The sequence below is a fragment of the Patagioenas fasciata genome, chromosome Z (genome assembly GCF_037038585.1).
Source record: "Patagioenas fasciata isolate bPatFas1 chromosome Z, bPatFas1.hap1, whole genome shotgun sequence".
NCBI classification, from domain to species: Eukaryota; Metazoa; Chordata; class Aves; order Columbiformes; family Columbidae; genus Patagioenas; species Patagioenas fasciata.
In genome coordinates, this window is record NC_092560.1 from 53,239,800 (window position 1) to 53,252,396 (window position 12,597).

Sequence of the window (12,597 nt, forward strand, 5' to 3'; positions counted from 1 at the left end):
AAACTACAAGTTTTACAGACAAGGTGTCCAGATAGTAAAAGAGAAAAAAGGCAAAAAAACTGTCAGAGATCAACGCAACTACCTTTTTCAAGTGCTAGTTGTTCTGATCCTCTTTCTCCGTAATAATCTAAAGTGTTTCCATTTTTGATATTTTTTAAAAATACATCATTGCTAGCATTGACTTTTTTCCTGCTTGTTTTTGAGTGTTTTATTTGCATTAACAGTCACAATATAAAGAAGAAGAAAACAATAATACTTCAATATCAGCTAGTTAGCACAACATAAAATTATTTCATTATTAAGTGATTCAGATAAAACGTAACTAGATTGCTTGATGCAATGAAAGATTGATTAGGAGTTTAACGCTGTGACAGACAAGAGAACAAAAATCAGCGTACTGTTAAAATTCATTTAAGTTGCTAACATACTCAAGTTTCATTCAATGTAATAAATTAGATAAATTGTACATTACTGGAATTTTGCAGATCTGACAGAGGTGTCTTTGCTCTGCCCTGTGATTTAAAAACTGGAAGCTCTTCAGTATACTTGTTAACCTCTTGGCAAGACTCAGTCACCAGCCCTGAAAGACAAACATGAAATGATATATTTTATATCTTACCAAAACGGAGAATTGTAAACTTATTATTACTATGAATAAAAAAAGCACAATCCTAGATTTCTTAACTGCCGATTCAAACCAGCTGCTGGGTTCACGATTCTTATTCTTGATACATTCCACATAAAGGACTTAATCCTTGCTCAGTTAAGATCAGTTAGGATTAGCAGACAAATCCTGAAAGCAAATCCTAAGACAGATTTTCCTCTACAGAACTGGCTGTCTTTAAGACCAATCTCAAAAAAAAAACCAAAAAACCAGTAATACAAATCGGAAAAATAATCATGCAGCTTATTCATAATCATCTCTTAAGAAGATGCATATTTAGTAATGCTTGGCAAACTAATATGCTTTCTTCCGAGCTTTACTCTATCATTATAGTATTTCTTCCTCTCTCACCTCTTGTTCTTCTTTAGCTTTTCACCAATGCAGTCCCCAAACCAAAAACAAAACAAGGGAAGTAATAGAAGGTTATGTGGGCTACCATGTCCCTACAAAAGGACAGTGTAAAAATAAACAAACAAGAAAACCAGATACTTGGTGTTGCCCAGAAATCTGTATAGTATGAAAGTTTGTTTTCACAATTTATTATCCACATAGTAAAAAATCCCACATTTCTTTTGCCTTTCTATTTAATAAATGAAATGGTCGAACTTTTACATCTCCTCATTGAGCAGCTTCTTCAAGGCTATTGTAATGAACCTTCCCACTCTCAAATTCAGGGAATTCTAAACATGTCTGGTATTATTTCTCAAGCTGATGGTCATCAGCATCACTTGTAAACTACACACTACAAAATTCCCAATCTGGGTCTTCCACGGTTTGTCAACAACCGCCATGTTCAAATCACAATATTTTTTCCTCCTTTTATTATTTGTTTTATGGAAATAATTATTGCTTGCCTGAAATATATCATCATAAGTGAGTAGTACATGACATAACACCATACTTGACAACTGAGGAAAAAAACTGTATAGCACATACCATTTTGCTTTGGTTTCATGCTTTTTTCAAACTTAAGACTTTCCACTTCACTTTCTGTTGCTTCATCTTCTGTTGAAGAAGAGCGGTCATCTTGGGATGGGACGTTCTGGGATCTCTGCTGCAGGCCCTCTTTTTTTCCAGTAATAGGTGAAAGAACTTTCTCCTGTGGTTGTTTGGGTTCCACTTGAGCATTTAAGGGAATCAAAGGCTGAGTAAAGTGACATAGTTGTCTTATTGATGATGGCTTATACTGAAATGCTGTCTACAACATTTTTATAGTTTGAGATTATTTTTCTGACATAGAAAAATAAAGTAATAAAAGGATTCTATACATAAAGCAAATTATTCTTTCCAGTTTTCTTTTACATCTTCAAATATGACCTAGAAATACTGTATTTTAACATTAAACTGTGCAACACTGTCTAAAACAACAATAAATGAGTAAGCTATACCTGGGCAATCGTACTCTCCCTTTGCAGAATTACAGATACCCCAACAGTAGGAGCCATATCCAGAGGCATCTGTGGCAGTTTCTGTTTAGCTTTATTGGGTGGAACAAGGACAAATGCTCCTTCTATTGCCACAGGGTGCTGATCAATCTCCACATTTCCTTTCTTCAGTAGCCCAGAAAGCGGTATTTCAGTGCTTCCAAGAGACTGGTCCCCACAGCAAAGGTGGATCTGTGTACATACAAGAGTGCTAGAAAATAACTGCCACGTGCGTTTCCACTCAAGTTGTCTGTTCACCCTCTAATTTGTTATATTTATGTTACTGTTAGTAAACTAATCATCCATAGTCTAGTCCCTCTATGCTGAGAACAAGTGTTTTGAGCAGTATGAAACAGCTATGAAATTTCAGTATTGAGCAGGTAGGATTTGCCCAGTGCTAGCACAGTAGCAGATCCCTGCACTGCCCTTCTGAGGGTCTGCGTCGTATTATCCCTTCTGAAAGATTCAATAGCCTGTGACTTCTAAACACAGTGCAGATTCTTACCCTTATTGAATAGGCATATAAAATACGTGACTGCAACATAAAGAAAAAAAGCTACTTGAAAGCTCAGCCTTTGTGTATACATTTAGACACCACTTAGATAGCACGGATTTTTGAAATTAAATAACTGTTCTTAATTCCTGCCAAGAATCATTTTCCCTTTTTCAAAACTTAACTCAACTCTTTCTTCCTTCCACAGCTTAGTATAATAATACTTTCTAATACTACTTTTTATACTAATTTATGATAATATTTAATATTTTCCACCCAAGTATGAAATGGTTCTTAAAAAATCCAACACACTCTAGTGTAATTTATTTTCCTCAGTAAGCATTACTTTTTGAAACTTACATACCAACTTGCTCTTTCCCAAGTAAGAGTCACTTCAGTTCTGTTTTAGAAGATCGGAACACTGTATACTGATCCTTAATATTTATTACACTTAATGAAGACTTTAATGCTAAAAGGCGTCAACTGCCAAAATACAGGCCTAGGTGTGTGTCTATATATGCACATACACATATATACCAATACAATCATACAAGATACACACACACACACATATATACATACATATATATATATACACACACATACACACCCACCCTTGTCTGGCAGCTGGCACCTTTTACAATAAAAATCTTCATTTTTGTAAAAAAAAAAAAATATATATACATATATATATATATATATATATATATATATATATATAGGATCAGAATACAGTGCTCTGATCCTATATCCTGAATGTTAAGAAGCTGAGTGAGAAGTCAAAGAAAACCATAAACCAGATGTAGATCTGACTTCCAGACAACTCTGGTTCAAAACGCCATTCTTTGACATGATGAAAACATGCATAAGTCTCTGCATGTGCACATATATATAATATATGCTACATTAAATACTTAGTTTCAGGACCATAGATTAAGATTAAATTCCAAACACATCAGTGCATATGTTTGTCCAAAAGCTGTCAGAAGAAAAATATCTAAAGTTGAGACAAAAAAATCTGAAACAATTTAAGATTTAACCAGAAATATTTTTAAACTAACCTGGGTAACAGAACTCGAATGGTCTGTACAAATGTACAGAAACAACTTCAAAAGAGTCCAGATCAAATACTTCCTTTGCATAACTACCACTGTCCCATTTACCTGCTATGTTATTAGAAACCCTGTACTACCCTCAACCAAGTTCTCTTGTTTTGCAATGAGTTAAGTGTGAGCCAGACACAGATTGCCATAAACCATTTCAGTGCTACCCAATATTCAGAATCCTAGACTCATTTACATTGGAAAAGACCCTTAAGATCATTGAGTCCAACTGTAAACCTAACACTGGCAACTGAACCACTAAACCATGCCTCACTTTAAAGGCATAGCTAAAGATAAGCAATACCCCCTAACAGCCCAAATAGGGTTGTAGTATATTTAAAAATAGCATTTGGTTACAGAGCATGAAAAAAGCCAGACCCCCCCCTTTATTATTCAAAAAGAGTGCTGAGGGCAGTGATTTTAGGCAAGTGTGATCTGAGCAGCTGGTGTGGGTGAGGCTATCACAAGCAGCACAAGCAGGATTGTGGGTTGCAGATGGTCTGATTGCAGAGTAAGTCCCAGAGTTCAAAGCTCTTGAGAATGCCATATTAACTCTTTGCAATATCATGTTTCTGTAATGCCTTTTATCATAATGTGTAACACAGCTTACTGTGGTGACCATACTAAAGAGACTGCACTCCATCTGAACTGGGAAACTTGCTTCTAAGGTTTCCCTCCCATCAACAAGAGAATCAACTTATATTTGAGATAAAATGCTGTAATACAATCTAGTTTTGTGAAGAAAAATGCTTTCCAGTTCCAGCCTGAGCCATATTCTATTTATCTATTTTCATTACTTATTTTCATTCACATTTGAGAAGAATCAGCTTACCTGCAACTTTGACTGTGCACAAAGATAAACTTGAAGGACATCAGCTGTACTACGTATTCGAACTGAAGCTCTTTCTGGCTCAAAGTTTGGATTAATTAAATCAGTGAAAGGTTCATTTGTGACATCATTTCCCAGTAATGAGTAGTAGAAAAAAAACTCGGGCTGTCGTTCAGGAAGTTTCATAGTACTAGGAACTAACTAAAAAAGATGCAGAGAAGAATGTATCTCTCATTAATGTACAGTTACAGTAATCCTTAAGCATTAGCTCAGAAATCAAACAGCTTAAAGTGATCTCAAACTACTGAGCAGCTGACCTAAATCGTAGTTTCCACTACACATATAAAATACAAAGAAAACTTTGATACTTAAACTGAATTAAAAAACCAAACAAACCAGCCAACCCTTCTTTAGAAGTATACCAATAACTTCCAAAGTGACTCATTTTGATCTAACTTTACAATTTATCAGCACCAAGGATTGTAACTGACACGATATACTCAATAATGTCAGGCATTGCTTAAATATTCAGAAATGAGCAGTGCTTCCACAAAATATTTACAGTGTAAACAAACAATGCAAATTAGATACCGAGTTATATAATAACATAGGCAATTGAACAAAAGACTGGAACAGCCAGAAACAGGTACCTCAGCTGGCAGCCACTGTGACTGTGAGTTCAATGCCTAAAAAGGCACAAGCTACCCCAGAGTGATCACAGTAAATTTACTTTACAAAGCCCTGTAATTCTGACACGGAAAATTATTTTCTCAGAAAAAAAGATGAAAAGACTGAAAAGAGTTCATCATACACCATGAACTATAGATCAATTAAAATCATGCCAGCTTGGAGTCATTACTTTCACAGTAACTCAGGCATACCTATATTTTTAAATCAGACAATGTGTACCAGTGTGGTACAGCACAGTGTAAACACAGGACCCGAGGTCTAAAGCTGAAATAATCACATAAGCATGGCACTTCACCCTAGCTACTAAGTCCTCCCCTTAGGCAACACAAACTCTACTGTTTCATATATCTTATGGATTTGAAAGGTATTTCATTCTGTTTGAACTTGAGTAACACTGATATTATCCATACACCTACCTTTAATACTACACTGTAGTATAAATGTACACACTTCATAAAAGTGCTTCATTTAAAGTAAATACAATTTTAGTACTCCAAAAGAATGCCGATCTTTCACCTGTAATTTGACATGTAAATATTACATAAAGTTTCAAAATTAAAATTAATATATGTATTTCATTACGGGACAAGTCTATTTATTGCAATAAACTTACAAGACAATAAAAAAATCCTAACTAGAAATAAATGAGAGGGTGAAAATACAAACATAGGATAGTACCTCTTAAGAACATATAGCAAGGAAACAAACCTGTTCCAACTGTGTGGCAAATGCAATAGTTACAGACAAGACAAAGTAGTCTCTGCAATACTCTGCTGGTCCAATTTGATGATAGCCCTCTTCCTCATTCAAGACTGGTACAATACTTTTAGAGTCTAGTGCAGAAAGAAGGGCAGGTGCTAAGAGAGAAAAAAAATGTAAGTAACTGTTGAGCTTATTAATCAGTGCAGGAATCTTACAATAATTAAAGGTAAAATTACAATTTTATATATGTGTGGAAAGAAAAATTATAAGAAAAGATACTGATGCCTGGTTCCAAAGCATTTCAAACTAAAATAGTCCCTAAGTATACTTAGCTATAGCTACCAAAAAAACCCAGAAATTAATTTCTGTTCAGGGAGTATAGATGTTACTTTGAACATTATGCTAGACAGAATGCTAGTGCCTATTTTTATTTAATATCACAGTGAGTAACATTACAGTGACCCAAACTTTATTTCATTATGTTCGATTCTATCATGTCTTTATTTTACTCACTAAAGAATTGAAAGACACTAACTGCATATGACAATCTGTTCAACTGTTGAAAGAAGTAGGATGTCTCTGTATGGGGATATAGCGGAAGATTTGGCGAGGAGGTTAGTTAAATGTAAATACGCTCAAGTGACTTGCACCTGTCTGTAGAAAAAGCACACACATCACACTAATTGTCTTACTGACCTTGTGTGCTTGATGAGTAGAAGCTCTGTGTTAGATAACACAGGCCTGGGAGAAACTCTGGGCACCTTATCACTGTGTCTGAGATTCCTGCTTTGTTGTGAGAAAGAGCGGGAGGCTGCGCCTGCCTGAAGCCTTGAAATACAGGCGAGCTCAGCAGGCCCAGCGATCTTCCAGCAGGGCTGAACTGACCAGCGCCTGCGTCCCCGTTTGTGTCACCTCTGCCTGGGAGCTTAGGTGTGGCTTCGGAGATCCCCCAGTAGAGAGGTAACTAAAATAAAACTTGCTCTTTGCAAATGCATCCGTGGCCTCTGGCTTTTCTTGCGATGTGCCTGTGTATGTGCACACAGTCTCATTCCACAGACCTGTGGAATGTTTCATTTATATATTTTTCACCTAAAGTCTTAAGTGCATTTGACAGTGTATTCTGGTTTACTAGTTTCTACTGTACAGTGTCAGTAATTCAATACATTTCAAAGCACCTCAAGTTACACCAAATAGTAACAATAATCACACAGCCCCTTTTGGTTGTGAACCAAAAGGCTCCATTTCAAGCACTGGAAACATTAGACCACTTTGGTCAATGAAGGGAAAAAGAACCAAAATACTCCACCAGAGAAAACCTCAAAATCACAGTGCATGAATCCTAAACTTAAAACATCTCCTTAACTACCTGAGTACTGGGTAGTCTAGTTTTGCCATACTCAGTGCTTGGACCATTAACTTTAAATCTGCAAAAATCTCTACTTTTGTTTTCCTCCATTGCCTAAATATGATTTTGACTAATATTGAGATGACAGAAGAATGGGAAAAGCAACCAAACATGTTTGAATCAATTATTCCACAAAAAGAAGTGGAAGACAGTGTTGGGTGAAGGCAGAAGGGATTTATTGTATTTTCTGCCAGCGTCAGCAGGAGTGGGAGTACTTCTGGGCAGAAAGATCAAAAGGGAAGTGCATCTTAATAAATTATTTACAGTAGTTCCTAGCCTCCTTTACAAGTTTTACAGAATGCAAAATTCCTGTGCTTTGTTGTGAACCTGAAAGAATGAAGTTCCAGTGTATTAACTTAGCTTACACCAATACTACCATAATCACTTTTGTAATGCAGTCAAGTCAAAGTTTGGGCCAGAAACCTTAAAAAACACTTACTGCCACTGACCACTTTTTTAACAAAACCACAGCCACAGATCATGACAAGCAGATGACGAATTTAGAATTAGGGAACAGTTATCCTCGGGGCAAGAACGCAAAGTATCATAAGATAACTAGGAGAAAATCTGTGAGTTGTAACAGTGCCTGTTTTTAGAAATGAAGTAGATAGGCTTTTGGATGGGGAATGAGGGGAGAGGTAAATCTGGTTTTGGTTTAGAAGTTTTTTAATCAAATTTCTAAAGGTCGGTTTTGTTTTCTAAACTACTAACTTGCATTAAAAAAAATTCCAGATACAAGAAATTATTGAAAAGCACTGTACATAAAGTCACCTACTATCATTAATATTTGAGTTCTGGTAAATTTCAATAATCACTTTTGTATGTACAAGGGAATCCATAAATTGAATGAGTCCCAACAGTTAAAGTAGATGTTGCTAAAAAAAACCAAAACTTATCAGTAGAAAGTCATTTAAGTAGTGAATTATATAGGTTAGGTGAAAAACCTATCAGAAAAGAGAAGCAGCCTACCCAACAAATGAAATATGGTACTACTTTGTAATTCCAACACCAAACTATTGAAAATGCATTCTGTAAAGAAGCTCCTTTCTTATTTCTTCTATTACAGAATTTTTAAAGCCCTGAAATATGGATAAAATGGCCAGAGGAGTAAACGATGAGTCGCTGATTCTTCTTTTAAAGGCCAGTTGGTTCACGACACCATCCACCTGAAAGTCACACTGTTACCACAATAAAGAATCCTTGTAAAGTTATTACTGCAAGGTACATTAATCAGCTGTAAAGGATTTGCATCGGAAATACTATGAAATTAAAATTCTCTTGATATTCAAAACAACTCATTTGGAACAGTGGGATGTTCATCTAGCACAGAAACATTTTTAATTCCAAGTGAGAGACATTATGTTACTTACCCTTCCCTTCTCTAGGGGGTGCCTCCTTTGCTTTAAAACCATCAAGCATTGCTTTTGAATCAGTCTCCAACACGACACCTACTTGTATTTCAGATTTAAATTTAGTGTACTTGTTACTAAGCAGAGGATACCATTTTGGTGTCTATATAATTAAAAACAAAAATTTGGAAAAAGTATTTAAAAAAAATCAGGAAAATAATATAATATGGTTAAGAAAAAATATACTTGCTCTAGCATTTCTACTTTATCATCTACAAAAATATACCTTGATTTTTATTTCCAAAAGTTTCTTCTGATTTGAGTGCACTATTATATTAAATGTTTTTATAGAATGATTTCTGGAAGACCAGGTGAACACACTCTCTCCCCTGATTTGCACAGTAAACAAGTTAGCAAGAAAAATATGCTATACATCTTTGATTAGAAGATAAAATCTTCTAGTTCCAAACCGAAAGTGCACGGTAAGTTACATGGTTCACAAATTCTTAAAAAGTTTGATGTCAAAATAGGACAGAGTCCTGTTATGACCCACATCAGAGTTACGTTTTGATCAAGCACAACACAATTTTGATTAATCAAATTTATATAAACAATTGCGTTTTGTTTACTCTATGCTGTGTTATGTGGCTTTAACTTCTGACTGCCTAACATCTTCCACAGAGACCTATTAAAAAAACATCTTGAGACTCATGATGAAGACTCAAATTGTTCAATACCAATTGCTTGGATAATCCCACTGATTCATGAAATTGCTTAAAAGTATTGCTTACAAGTGTTCTAATTCTCAAATTCAAATGTGAAAGATTAGTACAAAAGTATTTTAATTTGCCCATGTTCTTTTAAGAGTCAAGATGTTTCTCCTCTAAAAAAAAGCTTTGTCTGTGCTTTAATTCAAATTCTATCCGTAACAGTACTGTTGTCAAAATGCAAATTTTTAAAAGCTTTATATCCAATAACATACCTGCTTATTTTCCTGCACAGCCCTTAGATCAAGTACAATATAGCCTATATTCTCTTTAGCTGAAGATACAGTATCCAATGCAAAACACTGAAGTTTGATAGGCGTACGCTGCAGCCTGAAAGAACAACTCAGTTGAAATCCAAAATGTAAAAGTTATTCCTGTAGTCAGTTCAGAATAATAATTCTTAAGTTTTAAGCAGACCAACGATACAAGATTTGTTACGTAACTAATTTTAGTAGTTGAGAAACTGAGTTTATATTGAACGTACCAAAAATTCATCACTAAGTGAGAGAATTAACAAGTGGATTAATTTTGTAATAAGAGTATATTGGAGTCTCACAGAGTCCCAAGTGCAATTAAAAAGACATTAGTGACAAATAAATTCAATCGCATCCACGTACAAGAAATAAGCACTGCACCTTACATGAAACTGGAATTTCACTTGTGAGGGTAGCTAAAAAACATTACTTACAAAATAGATTTTTGTGCAAAGCACCTGACTATACTTATATGCATAGATAAGGTGTCTATCATAACGTATTTTTCTCTCATTAAAAATCAAAGATAATATGGCCTTTTTAATATCTTTGAAAATATAGAGGTAATACTGTAATCTGTCAGTCAAAACCAAACGACATTTATGGAAACCTTATTCAATTTCTCAGCTCTTCTGACATTGGGCTTTTCAGGCTTGAAATGAATTGTGTGTCACAGGATACATAAGAAAGCCTAAATCCAATACATGGCCTATATCATTATTAACTTGCTGTAAACTCTTGGGGTTTTTTCAGTAGTATAAAAACATACCCTTTTTAAATTTTAAACATCACTTATCTTGCCACATACTACTTTTGCTCATTGTGGCAACATTATGGTAGATCAGTGCACAGCTAGAAGAAAGTTTCAAAAAAAAAAAAAAAAAAAAAATCAGATGACAGTAACATAAAAATTGTGCTTCAGCAGGTGTAAAAAAACCAAGAAAATTAAAATTGATCAAAACTTAGACTTCACTTTTTAATGTTACCTGTGCTGATGAAGTGCTTTCCTATCAAGTTCCCAAGCCAATTCCGTAGCAAATTCTGGCTGATCTGTATGCTCTACAGGATCAGTAGCCAGCTGTTCACCATCAAACTTTGCTTCAACTATAAGCATATGCTTGGGTCGTTTTGGAAAATAGCGCCCTGTAAAAGAGTGTAATTGCCACACACCATCACAAAAAGAAAAAGAGTGAGAGCTCAGCTTTATGCCATAAACCAATTACATAAAAATACATTTCCCATATCATTTTCTTTGTGCCTACCCTAAAGCTATGTTCTTCATATTAAAAAAAAAAAGTCTTTCCACATGCAGAAAAACAAACATAACATGAAATAAACTACTTGTGAAACATCCAGAAATACATTAACTAACAAAGAAAGAAAGAAATGAGACAACTAGGATGATTTAAATTTCAAGAAATCTATGATTTGGAATAGAATAAGGGAACAGGCGAGACAGAGATTGAACATTTTGCCTCTACTGCAGATTTCATCACTGTCCCATATCAAAGCACCAAAACACGATCCAATGAAAGCAGTGAAAAGTGTTTTTCCAACTGCCTGTTGCTGGGGGGATTAAAAAAAAAAAAAAAAAAAGCATTACTAGATTAGGAAAGTGCCCAGTGTTGTACAGGATTTGTCCTGGGTTCAGCATCACCTCATATTCCAATTAATAATTTAAATGACAAAATGAACACTTAAAATGAATAAAATGAACATGTACCAGAGTGTGGGGAGGGGCTACACGCATGTTGTAGGAGAGTATCTTATTTTAAAACTACCTTGGTAAACTACAATAACGGGCAGAGAGAAGAGGATTTACCTGACTAAGAGAAAGCATTCACACACACTAATTACACCTCAGTAATCTGAAGAACTACTTGATTAAGGATGACTAACCAGGTATTCGGGTCAACACTAAAAAAAGGCTACAGTAGATTGCTAAAAAAGGAGGAAACATGAAAGCATCCTGATCATCGCAAGACATCGGCCGGACGCCACTGTTTTGGGCCAAAGCTCTCTTGAAGAGTGGCTCGGCTGAAAAGACCCCACACGCAGGCAGCCAGCGATGCTGTCGCCGGCAGCCGGAGAGGACACAGGCGACGCGGGGCTGCCTGTGCCCGCACACCGGCTGGATACCTACGAGGCGGCAGCAAATGATTCCTCATCCGCGGGGAACGGCAGTGAGCCAAGGCCTGAAAGACACCGCCGACCAGACAAGATTTACCAGACTAAAAGACAGAATTCTTTTCCGGGAAATGAAGGGCCCTTTTATCATTCCTTTTAAATAATTGCTTGGGGAAATATGTCCAGAAACAAACTAGGGATAGGCTACTCCGGCTTTAAGATATGTATGTCTATAGCTTTCCTAATATTACCAGCTTATTACGTACAGCTTGGCTTATCCCACTCACTCCATCAGACAAAACACATCCAGAGGCAGCGACCACCCCTCATTTTCCGTCCAGGACGGAGGTGACGACCCCCAGCAGCAGGAGGCCGGACCCCCACTCCCCCGTTTACCTTCCAGAACGGAGACGACGATCAGCAGCCGATCGGCGGCTCTGGAGACCATCTCCCCGCTCCGACCGGCGCTGCTGCGGGGCCAGGAAGCGCAGCCGCTCCCGAAGCGGAGCAAATGACACACCTGGAGCCCAAACAACCACGCTACCGTTCTACCGCCACCGACCGTCACTTTACCGCCTCAGAGCCTTTAAACTCCAACTGCCGTCTGCCACCGCACTTCCGCCTAGCAACGGCAGCCCCGCCCGCCACACAGGGAACCGCTTCCGTCGCGGCACGGCCACCGGCCCGCCCCAGCGCGCTGGCCCCGCCCCAGCGCGCTGGCCCCGCCCCAGCGCGCTGGCCCCGCCCCAGCGCGCTGGCCCCGCCCCAGCGCGCTGGCCCCGCCCCGTCG

The 12,597-nt window shown here is 37.1% G+C and overlaps 1 protein-coding gene across 1 annotated transcript in view; it reads right to left on the minus strand.

Moving 5' to 3' along the window:
• CEP120 (centrosomal protein 120) overlaps nt 1-12,471 on the minus strand; it is a 39,876-nt gene extending 27,405 nt beyond the window's left edge. Inside the window, exons 1-9 of the mRNA XM_065860711.2 lie at nt 12,204-12,471; nt 10,667-10,823; nt 9,642-9,756; nt 8,681-8,822; nt 5,912-6,060; nt 4,517-4,714; nt 2,053-2,280; nt 1,601-1,808; nt 473-580 (exon numbers count right to left, since the gene is read on the minus strand). Coding sequence (XP_065716783.1) covers nt 473-580; nt 1,601-1,808; nt 2,053-2,280; nt 4,517-4,714; nt 5,912-6,060; nt 8,681-8,822; nt 9,642-9,756; nt 10,667-10,823; nt 12,204-12,255 — 1,357 coding nt within the window. The 5' untranslated portion in view covers nt 12,256-12,471. The remainder of the gene's footprint in view (nt 1-472; nt 581-1,600; nt 1,809-2,052; nt 2,281-4,516; nt 4,715-5,911; nt 6,061-8,680; nt 8,823-9,641; nt 9,757-10,666; nt 10,824-12,203) is intronic.
• Between the last annotated feature and the right edge of the window lie 126 nt (nt 12,472-12,597).